Source organism: Nuphar pumila, chromosome 16, assembly GCF_984573655.1.
Source record: "Nuphar pumila chromosome 16, dmNupPumi1.hap1.1, whole genome shotgun sequence".
Lineage (NCBI taxonomy): Eukaryota > Viridiplantae > Streptophyta > Magnoliopsida > Nymphaeales > Nymphaeaceae > Nuphar > Nuphar pumila.
In genome coordinates, this window is record NC_143264.1 from 67,896,821 (window position 1) to 67,912,417 (window position 15,597).

The 15,597-nt window shown below is 38.2% G+C and overlaps 1 protein-coding gene across 2 annotated transcripts in view; it reads left to right on the plus strand.

Annotated features, from left to right (window-relative positions):
- The window catches only part of LOC149813418 (dual specificity protein kinase YAK1 homolog), a 32,042-nt gene that overhangs the window by 6,752 nt on the left and 9,693 nt on the right, over positions 1–15,597 (plus strand). The window contains exons 1-16 of one of the 2 annotated variants that reach the window (XM_089992045.1): positions 130–258; positions 1,050–1,249; positions 1,573–1,726; positions 1,822–1,931; positions 2,019–2,088; positions 3,276–3,358; positions 3,445–3,523; positions 3,610–3,650; positions 4,003–4,125; positions 9,962–10,112; positions 10,209–10,323; positions 10,458–10,540; positions 10,646–10,720; positions 11,458–11,535; positions 11,726–12,552; positions 13,701–13,880. In XM_089992045.1, the coding sequence (XP_089848171.1) occupies positions 250–258; positions 1,050–1,249; positions 1,573–1,726; positions 1,822–1,931; positions 2,019–2,088; positions 3,276–3,358; positions 3,445–3,523; positions 3,610–3,650; positions 4,003–4,125; positions 9,962–10,112; positions 10,209–10,323; positions 10,458–10,540; positions 10,646–10,720; positions 11,458–11,535; positions 11,726–12,552; positions 13,701–13,880 (2,378 nt within the window). In that variant the 5' untranslated portion in view covers positions 130–249. Of the gene's footprint in view, positions 1–129; positions 259–1,049; positions 1,250–1,572; positions 1,727–1,821; positions 1,932–2,018; positions 2,089–3,275; positions 3,359–3,444; positions 3,524–3,609; positions 3,651–4,002; positions 4,126–9,961; positions 10,113–10,208; positions 10,324–10,457; positions 10,541–10,645; positions 10,721–11,457; positions 11,536–11,725; positions 12,553–13,700; positions 13,881–15,597 lie in introns of those variants that run through there. The other variant, XM_089992044.1, reaches the window with a different exon arrangement.

Here is a 15,597-nt window from a genome sequence, read left to right on the forward strand (position 1 = left end):
TTCTTCTAGTCGAACAATAAAAAAAACCCTTGCATGAGAAAACTTGACAGTCTTTGTCTCATAGTAGTTCCTATCTTCTCACCAGGACTTTACAGTGTGGATTGGTCTCTGAATTGTTCCCAATCATGGCCCGATCCTTATGGAATGGAGATCCAATCTGTTCGAAAAGGCTAGTTTCAAGTTTGAGAAACGATGCCAACAAGTGCTTGATTTTAAGGACAAGACTGCTCTTTGGTGTTCTGAACAAGTATGCAAAAGGTGGGGAAACTGAACTTGTCTTTGAACATTGGGTTTTAGCAAATTTTGTTTTTGGTAGTTATATGATATGCCAACAGTATGATGCCTTATTGTTTCATATGACTTGATATGACACGCACATGACATTTCCAATGTCAAGGAGGTGTATCTGTCAAGTGTCAATATCATATTGGTGCTTTCCATCACTTGGTATGTATGCATTGAAAGCTTCCTCCAGGGGAGTGAGATATATAGGTGGTTCTGGTGACCATGGGTTGCTCATAAGCATTCTGTTTCATAGTCTCACTAACTTCGTGGACAATCACTTCTTGTTTATTGTTACCATGAAATTTAACTTGGTTTATTGCCAAGTAGTTGAAAGGCTTATGACTCAATAGTGGAAAGGAACTGTTTAATGAAGAGGGCATGAGAGGGGGAGATGAGATTGCTCAATGACATGTAGGATTCTTCCTTTGTCTTATTCTTATCCTCAAAATCCTGTCTATAGATAAAGTTGTGTTAGTCCTGTTAAATTTGGAATTTTAAGATTTCCTAGTCACCACACAATCTTTTAAGCACAGCTTTCATTTGCTGTGAATATTCCAAAAATTTATCAACCAAGACTGTAAAAAACATGATGGTATGAAAAAAGCTGCATCAATTTCTATATGTGAATGTTTTGTATTCTAGTAAAGGGCCTAAAGGTTTTTGTGTTATCTAATCCTTTTTCTTCATTAGCAGGGTGTCTTGTTCATAAGAAAATTAGCTAATTGTTCTTTAATTAATTGTTGTTTTTGGTATGCCATGTGTAGCTGGTAGTGAGGCTGACAAAGGACATAGTTGAGACATATCAAATATGTAACTCCGAATTCAAGTACTGTGAATCTGTTTATCTGAAGCGGTTCCTTACAAATCCATCTGAACCTGTCCTTGATGATGGGTTTGACAATGAGAATTCAGATCTTATTTTGACTGTGAATTTGGTGCTGGTCAATCCCAGAAGCAGACAAAGGTGTGGACCGTTACATTTGTGATTTGTAATCTTCTTTCTAATCTTAGCATGCACATTACAAAGTTAAGTAATAGTTTTTAACTTGGTGCCTTTTATCTGTTGTTTTTTTCCTTTTTTTTTAATTAACTGAACCTTTTTATGATCTATTGAAGCTCTGGTTTGGCTACCTCAATGATAAAGAAGGAAAAAAGGATCATATTGGAACTTCACTAAATAGTTGACATAATATTTTGTTCTAGTTAAACATTATGAAAATGTACATTATTTCCTGGTACTTCATAGTAAAGTAATTGATTTCTTGCGGTTGTGCTGCTATGCATTAGATATGTGGTCAAAGATATGCTAGGCCAGGGGACTTTCGGACAAGTTGTGAAATGCTGGCACTTAGAAACTAATAGCTTTGTTGCGGTCAAGATAATCAAGAATCAACCTGCATACTATCATCAAGCACTTGTTGAAGTCTCAATTCTGGCTACAGTATGAGCATCCTCTTCCTTGCACCCTGGGTTATTTTTCTAAAATAAGTTTTCAGTCCTTACATTATGAGCTGAACTTGATACTTTGCGATGCAGCTGAATCAGAAGTTTGATCCTGATGATAAACATCACATCGTCCGCATGCTTGATCATTTCTTGTACCAAAATCATCTTTGCATTTCATTTGAAATGCTTGGGGTCAACTTGTAAGATACTCATTTCTCTTGGCTAGCCATCTATGTTGCTCTTCATTCCTCTGTTGTACACTAAGTATGCTGTTTTTTACTGTACAGGTATGAACTCATCAAGTTGAACCAATTCAAAGGGATGTCTACGAACCTTATCCGTGTGTTTTCTAAACAGGTGACTTCACAATGTCTTGTCTTCTGTCCTGAAATGCAAAAATATGATCTGCATTTACGTTGCTATTTAAGCTGATGGTGTGCTTCCCATCATTTCTTGGTAGCTTTTATGTTGGGTGTTGACTGCAACACTGAATGCTAGTGGGATACTTGCTCAATAAGCACACATATATGTAATAATGCATACATGCATCTTTTTTTTACATACAGATATGAATACATTTATACATTCATGCATATGTATATTCTATATCATATCATCTATGCCTAAAATTGTGAAGAGCATAAATTACTGAGAATTGCAAGGGTCTTCTATATTAAAATTGTACAGAAGAAATGAAAATAAAGAAAGGAAAATTTAGAGTGAAGAATGGGAAAATTTAGAGTGAAGAATGATATGAGAAACTTCAACCACAAAGAGAGGACAAGCACAAGTGTTTGGTACCATTTGGCTGATGCCCAAAACCCGGTTTAAAACTGGGTTTTGGGCCAAAAACCAGGTTTTTGCAAAAGCCTGGTTTATCAGGGGGAGGGTTTCTCCAACCCCCAATAACCTCTCTCAGCTCCCTCTTACGTGGGAGCTTCCTCTCCACCTGACTTCAGTCCAGCCCTTTATTGCTGGTGGCCAGCTGGAAATGGCCATAAACATGCATTTTTCTTTTTATAAAGTGTAAAAACTGGCCAGCCACTGGCCAGAGAATGACCAGATCGGTACTGCCTTCACCAGGCGATACCAGTCCGGCTATTGGCTGACCAGAAAATGGTGGCTGGTCAGTTTTTCCTTTTCCATTTCCCAGCCATCCACCGACCTGAAAACCAGGTTTTTGGTCATCCAAGCAGCCTAAAAGATTGTTTTTTGGCAAACCAGGTTTTGCCCCTGTCATCTAAACAAGCCCTTAGAAAGGGATTCTGCAAACCCTAATGGAACCAGAATAAACAATTAATAGTGCATGAGATCTGCAATGGATATCATGGAGAACGTCTTGATTCTCTTGAATATCAAACATCCATAAACTGGCCCTGAGTCAAGAATTCATACACACCAAGGGAAAAATCATCAACAGCAACATTAACAGTACCAGGTGTTGGGAAAATATTTGTAGACTTTAGATGACTTCATTCTATTGTCTATACCAATATGCTGGTGAATAACCTCCTTGTGACCTAATCTTGTTTTCTTTTTCTTAGATGTTGGATGCATTGATTCTCATGAAACATGCTAGTATCATACACTGTGATTTGAAACCAGAAAATATTCTTCTTTGTCCAAGGTAAGCTACTCAGTTAACTGGATATCTTGTTGTTGAGGCTTCAATCTATAATTATGAACTTATTGATTGCATCTTCAATTGTGCAGTGTCCAATCAGCAGAAATCAAGATAATTGATTTTGGATCTGCCTGCACGGAGAAACGAACAGTCTATTCTTACATTCAGGCCAGTACATTTTTCCTCCATGATATTTTTTGGTTGATAGCGCCTGTCTTAAATTTCCCATGACATCTTTTCATTTTATGTTGCAGAGTCGTTATTATAGATCTCCAGAGGTTCTTCTTGGCTACCCGTATCCTTTACATTGAGTTTTACAGCATCTTCGTATATATAATTTTTGAATCCAGGTTCTGGTTAGATAACATAAGCTTCTTGCCGTCTCCTCTTAGTTGGCAATTTGACATATTATCTCTTCCTATTCTTTTATTAAATCATTCGTTTGCTATTAAACATGGACTTGGATGCTGAGTCAGTATGTTTTCATGAATGAGCCATCTATGAAGATGTATTATGTTGAAAGAATCTGTGCCAGATAATATCTATTTTTCATTGTAGCAGTATCACAATGTTCTTCTTTTGAACCAACTGAATTTTACATGTAAATGTTAATTGTTTTTTTCTTGTTCTACTTGACTAATTTCCAGATATACTACTGCCATTGACATGTGGTCTATTGGTTGTATAGTAGCTGAACTATTCCTAGGGGTACCTTTATTTCCAGGTGCATCTGAATTTGATCTTATTCGTCGGATGAGAGAAACACTTGGGTAAGTGATCCATTAACGTTACCGAGTATATATATTCATCTAAGATAAAAGCCTTTGCTGTTATTATTGTTGTTGTTGCTGTTGTCAATAATTTTTGGACTAATGTTTGTCCATTGGTGGATTTTCCACTATAAATATGGATTTTTCATCTACACCTCTAAATGTTGACATTTATTCTCTGTTTACATATAGTGTAATAACCTGCGTTTGGAGATTTCTTACTTTTCAGAACTGTGTCCATATATCCCATGTTCACTAAGAATTTTTATCCTGCAGATTGCATAAACAAAAAATCTCACTGTCGTTCTCTCCCTAGAATGAATGGGTCCTTTTATTATGGAAAATCCCTTTCTCCTGCAAGAAATTTTGAAGCATATGGCTAATATACTCTCCCCCCGAAATTTGAGCAGAGAATTTTAATCTTAGTAGAAAATTAAGTTTCAATCATCACACGACTTTCACACTCTTTTACATGACCAGACATTGACATTTTGGACTCTCTAAAGCTATTTGAAGACACTAGATATTGAAGTCTAGAACTAGAAATATGACCAAGCCATTGATGCTACAACACAAACTCATTGAAAGCTATTGCTCCTAGATTGACTCCAGATATCTTTTACGAACTCATATACAACCAATCCAGGTAATACAGATCTCTTCTTATATGACCAATCCCAATCTTCTTTCCTGATTGTTGATCCTACACAACACAGTCAATAGGAGGAAAGATAACATTACAATTGTGTTTGGTTTACAGTGTTAGACTTGAGAAATATTTATTTTACCCTAAGATAATTCAGAGTAATAGACCCAACCTTAGAAATGGGCCTGGAGGGACCATCTGTAGTGAGAATAATACCACTGCAAAGATGACAATTGGTTAAAATAGATTCATGAGCAGTTATGTGGCATGACGCCCCTGAATCTATTAGCCACTCAGCCGAACTATCAAAGATACCTGCATAGCAGTATCAGAAGAAGATGGAGCAGATTGTTGGAATGCAATGGCTGACTGAGTTAAGAGCTGTTGTATCTGCTGCTGAATGGGCTTTAAAGCCTGAGCCTACCGATCAGAAAGGTGCTCTGAAGAGCTACCCACAAAAGGAGGAGGTGATTGAGCTCTACTGGCTGTTTGCACATCCTTAGGCTTCATGGCCTCTTCACTCGATGATGCTACAAAATCCCCTGCCTTCTTCTTCTTGACAACTAAGCACGTATTCTTTATATGCCCAAGCTTCTTGCAACAATGATATCTGACTAAACTCATATCTCTCTTAAAGCACCACTTCTGTGTCCTTCTCTACTTCCTTGTTGTCGTCTAGACACAGTTAGTGCAGTCTCCTCACTAGATTAAATGCCAAGAGATCTATTTTTGGTCTCCTCTGCTGTCAATTTAGCCAATGTTTGCACTGGGATAGAAAGCGAATACTTATGAAGAATCTCATTGCACATGCTGTCAAACTCAGTGCATAGTGCTGTCAATAAATCTATAATCTACTGTTGGTCCTTGACTTCAGTCTCAAGCTTTTTGCACTCTCCACACTCCTTACATTTGACACATTTCGTATCAGGAAGCGCAAGAGCAAGATCATCCCATAGTTGCTAAAACTTTTGTGAAGAATACCTGAATGGATTCACCTTCCTGCCTTCAAGCCTTGAAATCTTGAACCAACTGATAGCAGCATGCTGCATGCCCAATCGGACTGTTCATAAAACTATCTCAAATAATTCTAAGCCTCTCTTGCTTCCTCAAATTTAACTATCTTGAGGGCAATATTTTGCTCAACTGAGCCCAGCAACCATGCCTTGACATTTGCATTATCTTTATCCCACTCTTTAAAGGCTGTATCATAATTTTCACAATCACTTTTTGGCTTCTGCTTAGTACCATCGAGGTATCCGCCATACCCAAAACCTTTGGTGATAGTTCTTACATACTCCAACCAATATGAATAATTGGTCCCGTCCTACTTAATGTGAATAGTCTGAAGGCTGTCTTTCCTCCCCATAATTCACCAACCCCAATTATGATTCAAGACCGAATTGCACCTTCAAATCAACCAACAACCTCTAACTTCACTTTCCAATCAGCTGCACAGGAAAACAACTACATCAAGACAACAACAATATGCTGTATATCCAGAGCAATCTCAGCTAAACAACCCACTTGATATAAAGAACATGGTCACTACCAGTAGTCTTATCAAAGGCTGAACTGACAATATCAAAGACCGACCAAACAGCCTAACACAATTCACCACAAGAGGTTGATATTCCAGGTTACTTCAAGATAACTCAGGTAACTTCACAATATTAGAGCAAATAAGTTAGCTCGATGTCCTTAATGCTGAGAAATATGGTTACTGCCTGATGGAACTAAAAAAACCTCAATAGATCACATTAACAACACCAAAACACAACCCAAAAATGCTATCTGCAGATTCTCCATTCAAATATGACCCAAACATAAGTATTTTCCACCATTAAGAACTAAGAATCTGATCATAATCAACAAAGTTGTTAAATCTGACCAAGAAAACACACAACACAAAAATATTAGAAATTCCACAAGAAATCCAATATTTCTCCAAATGACTAGATTTTTTATTCAATAAACTCTTAAAATTGCAAACTATCAAGTCCACAACTCATTTAAAGGAAAATCAACCAACCTTGCTAACCGTCCAGTACATTGATGAAGTCAACACACATTCCAAGGCGGATCTTCAGTTGACGATGAATGGAGCCTCCTTCCTCTCCAACACACTCCTTCAATATCTCCTTTGATTTTGACATGGCTCTGATACTATGTTACCTTGGCACTTCTGGAGGGCTATGTCAGTGTCTGACACTTGGACGCCGACTCCGACACCCCTAGAAACTTCATAGGCACTTCATTTTTTTAACATAGAAGTGTCCAAGAAAAATGGACATTTGGTGTCTTGTGTCCGACACCTTAAATATAAAGTGTTCGATGTAGGACACTACGTGTCAACCTTGTTTAAACCCTAGTCTTGCTCCATATATTTTATTAAGTCCAAACTCCATGAAAATGAGTCGGCAATGCCTCTTCACTATACAACAAGGTCTCTCTCTCTCTCTTGGTTGCTACTCAAAGATGAAGGAATCAATCTAGTTGGTAAAGACTCATTCTCTCGCTATTACCATAGTCGAGCCCAACTCAGCCCCATTTAAGTACTAAGTCCCTTTCTTTCAAACTTTTGATGTATATTAGGTTGTGTGGTGCCACATAAAGGGGAGAGATAATCAATGATGTCTTCCTTTTTTATAAAAAAAATAGTTATTTATTTATTTACTTAATTGCTTCTCTTTTATAGTCGTGTCCACGTATCTAGTGTTTCCAAACCCCTTAGTTGAATGATTTGTAACCGTGACCCATACCGACACCCGTGTCAGTGTCCAAGTAACATACCTCTGATACCATATCAAGACAAGAAGAGAATGCACAAGAAGAAGAGAAAGAGAGAGCTCATAAAGGAGATTTCATTGATGAAAAGAATGAGAGCATACAACAAATAGGGGTTGTCCTCCACTCACAAACCAATAAATACAGTATGGATAGATTTGGACCTCTTACTTTGACTGCTACACACTTTCTAAGCTAGAATGCAAAATTGCCCTTATAAATACAAGTACTTAATGAGTATTACCCAACTCCTATGATAACTATGTTACATTTCTCAACAATACTTAGGATAATGTCAAGCGGTTGTGAAATTTTCATGCCTTTCACCAAGACCATAAACCACATCATATAAGCCTTGTTTGTCTCATCTGCAGGATATTATATTATAGCAAGCTGATCGTGTATCACATTTACACCTGCCAAGTAATTTCAGGTCCCTTATTCTTAGTGAAATTAAACAACTCTTTCAGCATCTTGTGTTTAAAAAAATTGATGTTTGTGCAAAAGAATTCAGTATTTCATTGCAATTGGGCAGGAGAACGAATGTCCATGTTCAAGCCAGGACATTCTCCCTTAACATGGAATAACTCCACAGAATATGTCCTTGATCTTTTTCAATCTATTTATGATAGTTTGGAATTATATGGTGAACACGTTGATCTGTTGATGGCCAATCAATATTGAGAGACTAACACAAGGACCACAACATTCCAGTTTCTCTGTTAAATCGGTTTGAAGCTATGTCACATGGGTGCGGGGGTGGGGCAAATATATATATAATTTGTGCAGGGGAGGGGTCAAGCCCCCTCCTTGCGCCCTCTTTGTGCAGGGGAGGGGTCGAGCTGATGAGTTGTGGAGCCTGATTCAGAGTTTTTGCCCTTGCAGAAGGGGGGGGGGGGGGGGTCTGGGGGCTCCCCCCGGCGCGGGCCCCGCTGCACGGTCGGCGGGGGTCTCTGGGGGCAGCGCCCCCAGAAGAGTTTTTTTTAAATAAAAAAATTGGACACAACGGGTTGACCGCACCGGGTGCCGCACCCGCACGCGCACCCGCGTCGCGTCACGTCGACGCGGGTGCGGTACCCGGTTTGCCGAGTCCCTGCGACATAGGTTTGAAGCTGAAGACATTTGGAGGAAGATGATATATTTGGATCTATATTGAGAAGAGTTCAATATAAGATTTAAAAGACAAGATGAAAGAAGGATACAGGGTATGGACTATGGAATGGAAAGCATACTCTGATAGAAATGGTTCATAACTTCATATCAAGTCTGGAATTCTGTTTTTGTATTTTTTGCCAGATTAAGATTGTATTTTCTTTGCTTAACAGCAGATAATGAAGCACACATCCAATATTAACAATGTTGGACATGACAAAATGAAACCTGCTACCAATTGGTTAACTATTATCCCGAGTCCTCTTTGCTGTGACTTTACATAAAGGCGTGTAAATTGCTGTATTATACTTCTCCTGAAGCCATTTAACTTGCAAAATTAATTTTCATTTCAAGTTCTTAAATGACTAAAAAAATGTTTTGCTTGTGTTGTGGGTTTGTTATGCAAGCTTGTTCTGAAGAACATTTTATTAATTAAATGAAAATCATGGTGTCAAGGAGTCACCAGTAGAAATATACTACCAAATCAGACCACAGCAGAGTTTATCACCGAACCCAAGTCCAAACATGAAGAAGTGAACCAATCCTTATCTACTTAGATTAGAACAAAAGATGACATCAGATCTAATTCTTTTATCTTTCACCTTGATGCTAGAATATTCTCAGGTAGACATCGGTTACCATCTCTATATGGTTTTCCATATGCTCCGCATGTCCAACCCAAGGCCTAGTGGCAGCTCTCTGATACATGTGTTCACCCAGATTATTATCCCACCTGCCTGACCAAGAAAATCTATATAGCTGCTGAAAGGTCAGGCATAACCAGAAGAGGTATATTGTGTTATCCTCGTTCTTTGATTACATGACACACCTGATAGCAAGCCACCTATAATGTTTTTCTAGGTAAGCTTTCAACACCAGGATCCATAAATGCATTGTAAAGGAAGCAACATAAAATTTTCCATTCTTACCAGCCCTGCAAATTGGTTGGTCACAATTACCAACTGGACAGTAATTCAAAATCTAATTCAGAAGAGACATCCAGTCAGGAGATTCAGGTATCTTTCTTCCAAAGGAATTGTGTCCCACCAATCAATGTACCATAAGTGAAGTGTCACAGACCAAATTTTCATAAATCCTCTCTTCGACTTCATATCCAACTTTGTCATGCCAGCCTTAAGTTTGGTTAGATGTATCTAGTCTGGACCATATTTTTCATAATGCATTTATACTGTAGGTATCTACTTAAGCATATTTGCTGCTTTTAATTTATTCTTTCCTTTTCCCACTGTGCAGTGGTCTGCCCCCAGATTATATGTTAAGAGATGCTAAAAATGCAAGTAAGTTCTTCAAACATGTTGGTAGCATACACTGCTTGGATGGTGATAAATCCAGCAAAAGAAACCAAAGTGCTTATCAATTTTTAACTGAAGATGAGTATGAAGCAGTGAGTAGCATATTTTCTCTGCATCTATTATAAATTTAGGACCATACTTTGAATACTTCCCTCATTCGTTGTGTTATGTCATACGTCACCTTTCAGAGAGAATCACAAAAACCAGTCATTGGGAAACACTATTTCAATTATGTGGAGCTTGAGGATATCATCACAAACTATCCACACAGGAAGAACCTTTCTGATGAAGAAATATCTCAAGGTATTCTGAGATTCATATTTTTATTTAGTGTAAAGAACACATGATATTAATTTGAAACTAAATGTGATTCGCCGATATTAATAGAAAAGTTTTAAATGTTTGATTAGGCTGATGTTCTATTTCTTGTATCACAGAAAATCGAACTCGGGTAGCACTGGTTGATTTCTTGGGAGGTCTTCTTCATTTTGATCCAATGAAGCGATGGACTCCATCTCAGGTTCTTCATGTTATGCATGTTTGAAATATGTATTATTATCATCTGACAAACCTTTTCTTGCCATGATTGCTTGGTTTGATTCCCCTCCCCTTTTGTCCTTTTCAGGCTATGCTTCATCCTTTTATCACGAATGAACCATTCACACACCCATATGAGCCTCCTCCGGAAACACCTTTCATTGTATGTATTTTCCTTGTTATGAGTTATACTATATGTGCTGCCAAGTACATCTCTGTTTTTCTATAAAAATGTGCTCCTTCTGCTCAAGTTGTTGACTTCATAGAAGTCTGCTTGTTTGGGCTTGACAATAAAAGATTAAAAGTCAACATTTCCCTCATGAGTTACAAACTGAGCAGTACTTGTTTGGTACATTTTGCTTGCTGAATGAAACCATATGAATGCCTTTCTAGTTCATGTATGGGTATCATATTCCTGGTATGCCTTGAAAAAGGAGTTTATGATTATAATCATGTACGTTATTAAACTTTGTGGTGAAACCATATTGGCAGAATGTTAGAAGTATGCCCCAGGTCTTTCAGAAAGCAGATCCATGTTTGATTCTATTGGCCTGATGATGGGTTAGTCAATTTTTTGCCAATGCATTAATGACTGATGTTGATCTGTTTCAGCCTGTTTGTCAGCCTCTCACAGTGAACCATAATCCCAAATGAAACCATATGAATGCCTTTCTAGTTCATGTAAGGCAAATGGGTATCATATTCCTGGTATGCCTTGAAAAGGAGTTTATAATTATAATCATGTACGTTGTTAAACTTGTGGTGAAACCATATTGGCAGAATGCTAGAAGTATGCCCCAGGTCTTGCAGAAAGCAGATCCATGTTTGGTTCTATTGGCCTGATGATGGGTTAGTCAATTTTTTGCTAATGCATTAATGACTGATGTTGATCTGTTTCAGCCTGTTTGTCAGCCTCTCACAGTGATGAGCCATAATCCTGGATCAGGTCATTGGTATGTTGCTGGCCTCTCTCCTCAGGTTGGTTTGGTGGTGTTTTCCTTATGTCAATATTCACCCATCTAGGACTCTTATGAACTTTTCTGAGGGAAGAAACAATCACTGATTTTGTGGTTCTCATTTTGTTTTGTCTTAATCCAAAAAGTCTTTCTCATTCTGTACTTTGTACCTGTTAAGTTTGGATGAGAATGCCCATTACATGTTCAAATAGGTTACAAACATTTACAAGGGAATGCCAACACAGAGCAGCTCCTACATGCAAGTGGTTCCCTTTTCCTACGCCAGTAGCTATGGTAGCATTGGAAGCTATGGTAGCTATAATGATGGTGCTGGACTTGGAAGCAGTTTTGAAGGCTATCCGGATGGCGGTTTCCATTCTTATTACTCTAGTGTTGGACCATCGGGATTAAACATCCAGGCACAGGGAAGGGGCACGATCCTTGGAAGTAGCCCAGATGGTTGGTGGAGAGCACCTCATCCTTCCCATGGAAATGGCTTAGGTGTTAGTCCATCTTGTGGAAATTTCAGGTCAATGTCCCTGGGTGCTAGTCCTTCACAGTTTACTCCTCCAAGCTCCCAGATTCCAATATCAGCTGGCTCTCCCAGTATGTTTTGCCCTGCTTCTCCAGCAAGAGGTGGTTGTCATGGATCGCCTTTGGGGAAGGCTGCTGCTGTTTGTCAATACAACAGGAGAAGAAGTTTAGGGCAGCCTGGAATGATGTCCATGTCACCTCAAGAGCATACATCATCACAGCAATGGCTGGGGCATCACAATGATGGAGTCACCGGCAGTCAGATTGAAGGAAAACTTCGAGGGCATATGGGCTCTCCCTATAGTATCCATTCACCCTCTGGTCATCCAAGCTGGCCACATCAAAGGGCAGGGAATGGCTCTTTTTCTGCATCCAGCCATCAAACTTCTTCAGTTTCTTCTGCACATTTGCACGGTGTTGCTTCTTCTTCCATGGAGACTTTCTGTGATAAACCTGAGTGCAGTTCATCAATGCCTGATCCAGGGGACTGGGATCCCAATTACAGGTGTGTATATTGTGGGGCCATTCTAGCCAAGAAGCTAAGAAAGTGTGGATGTTTACATCTACTAAGCTACAGTTAATTGTTATTCAGTTCACATCCTCATCATCTGTTTGACTGAAATCAGAATCATGTTTTTTTCTTGCATGTACAGTATCTTTCATACTTGTCTTCCAGAACTGTGTCTGTTTTTGGTAGTGCTTACACTTGCTTGAAAGAGCAGTCAGTCTTCTACTTTTTGAAAGGAAATTAAGCCTTTTTTATTTCCCAGTTTTACAGAACATTTTGCAAGTGTTGGTATAGCTTTGTCATTAAGGGCATATTTGCTTGGCCATTTGCAAGATTATCATGAGAATCACAGTCATGGGCTGGATCCCACAACTCTGATTCTCACAAAATGGGAGAATGAACAACATTCAATTCATTCTCTTATAGCCCGATTTTCTCATGTTTGCAATGATGTGATAAAATAGGGCTTGTGAGAATCATTCTCACAAATTGAGAGAATAATTCTCACAAGGGCCAGGTAAATGGACCATAAGTCTTGTGAAAATGCCGCCCAGATTCCTATGCCACATGGATATGGCTGCGGATATGGGGATACAACCATTTTTATAGTCTTCAATATGAGTAGTATATAAGGGGATATAGAACGGGGTCAAAATGGGTATCTGTGTGGCATAGCCAGATTCCCATTTAAGCACATTATATTTTTAGCATACATTTATCTTGTTTTTTCTTTCGAAGGACATTATCATGGCCTCTTACGCTGATGTAATTTGACCTGATGTTCCACAGTATATGCAACAAAGGAAACAAAATTTATCAGAAGATTTGTAACTCATTAACGCTAAGATACCCTTGTTTCCAGTTACAGAACTACTCCCTAAGGGGGAGATTTTCTTTCACTGCATTATGCTGATCAATGTCCTAAATTGTTATAATGTATTTTCTACCTATAGATGTGAAGCACATATTATTGTAGTCTTCCCTGTTTTACAGGATCATGATGAAAAAACACATGATGCCAAAAGTGATTCCAAGTGAAAAATATATGTAATCTTGACATGGCTGCCTATTCATTTAGGAACTTAATCTTCTGAATTTCAAAAGAAACTCTCGTACTAAAGGTTTTTTCCTGCTTTGTTTTTCAGTGATGATCTTCTTTTGCAAGACGATAGTCCTGATGTGAGCTCTTTATGTTCTGGAGTTGCTACCAGCATGCACCTTAACCACGGTCCTGGTTCTGCAAATGCAACTACTGGAATTGGCAGATTTAACCGTGGTTGCAACCAGGCACAGCCATCCCTGAATTACGGTTTGGCTAGTTACAGGTGTGCACTAGTTAACCTGTATTGGTAATTTAATACATAATTTGACCTTGCAAGTGGTCTATGGCTTCATTAAAGCTGCCTGTATTTGTCTTTCACATGACTGGTTTATCTAAATGATTATCTTTTTACATTGGCTTCTGTCCCAACCTTTTGAAGTATAGTAAACGGTTCAATTTTTGTAGCTTGTATTTTCCAATGATTATCTATGATATTTTCTGAGCGGTCCGTATCTCTTCGGAGGAGTTTATTCTTGTCTTATATTAGATCCTAGAAAGACCAAATGTGTGTTGTGCTTCGTAATTGAAAAGCATAATACATTGTAAATGTGCAGTCTATGTTTAAGATTTTTTCTTCCTGCTTTGGTGATACAATGTTAAATAACTGCAGAAAACTACAGAGTATGTCCATCTAACTGATATCTGTTAGAGATCTGTATTGGTATATTATGAAGCAAGAGTACATCTCAAAGGAGAGAGGATGATGTTCTAGCCTTTGCTTTGCATCAAAGGCTTAAACAAATAATTCCAATGTCTTATTCACACCTAAGATGTACCTACTGATCAGTCTATCAATCTTACTGTTATTTCTTCTTTCAAATTCAAAAAGATTGGGGGTGTGGGACACACCCACAAACTGGGGATCAATGAGTAATATCTCATTAGTTATACATATAACTTATTAAGTTATTTATCAAAGTTGCTTTTGCATGCATGTCTCTATTAAATGCACACAAATTTAATTTTCACTTTTTATTAAGCTCGGGGATACTCAAAACGGGCACAAATTCCCAAAGTTCAATTAATACACAATTTGTATTTTATTACTTAGTTTCACACTTATTCCTCGATCGATATCAAGAATCAACACCATCCATCGGAACATTAGAAATCAATATCTAATGTCGGGACATCAGGAAAATCGACATCTACTGACGCCATTTTATTGGTATACCAAAACTACAGCTGAGTCAACACCACCACCCATAGGCAAAGTGGCTGAATCTCTCTAAAACCGTGGCTGAGAGGTGAACCATCATATCGGGTTCAGGGGTACAATCGCACGTGGAGTTTGAGTATCCTCACGGTCCTCCAAAGACCGCCATTCAGGATTCACACACTGTGGAAGGGACATCAAGGAAGAGATTAATTACACTATTTGGTTTCTTTTACCATTTCAAATAAATTTTTCAAGTTCTTTGTACAAGAACCGTTTTTGCAAATCAACATGCAAAACCAAAAAATTTTAAGCCCGGACCCTCACAATTTAACAACGCAATTAACTTTGGAAAACCAATAAATTTTCATAAATAAATTTTGCAATGCATCAACAATAATTGGAGCAACATACGCTCCTGGCCTACACGGCCCGGAGTGATTCACATCTGACCACCAACACATCTCAAAAAGAATTTATGCATCTTTGCAAAATTTCAGTGAACATGCAACACACATTGTTTTCAAACATGTTTACAATGCACATTCGAAACAGATAAAATGAATGCACATTAAGCCAAGCACATGCGCATGCGAATACAATGCTTGCAGAACACACTATTCATGATCAATTCCATGCATAATCAACCAAACTTGCATATGATCACAATCATGCAAACATCAAATAAATTTCAGATTCATGCGTATGATATGCACAATTGCAACTAGTCAAATCACGATAAGGTTTATGTATCATCTCAAAAAGAATACATGTATCAAATCTT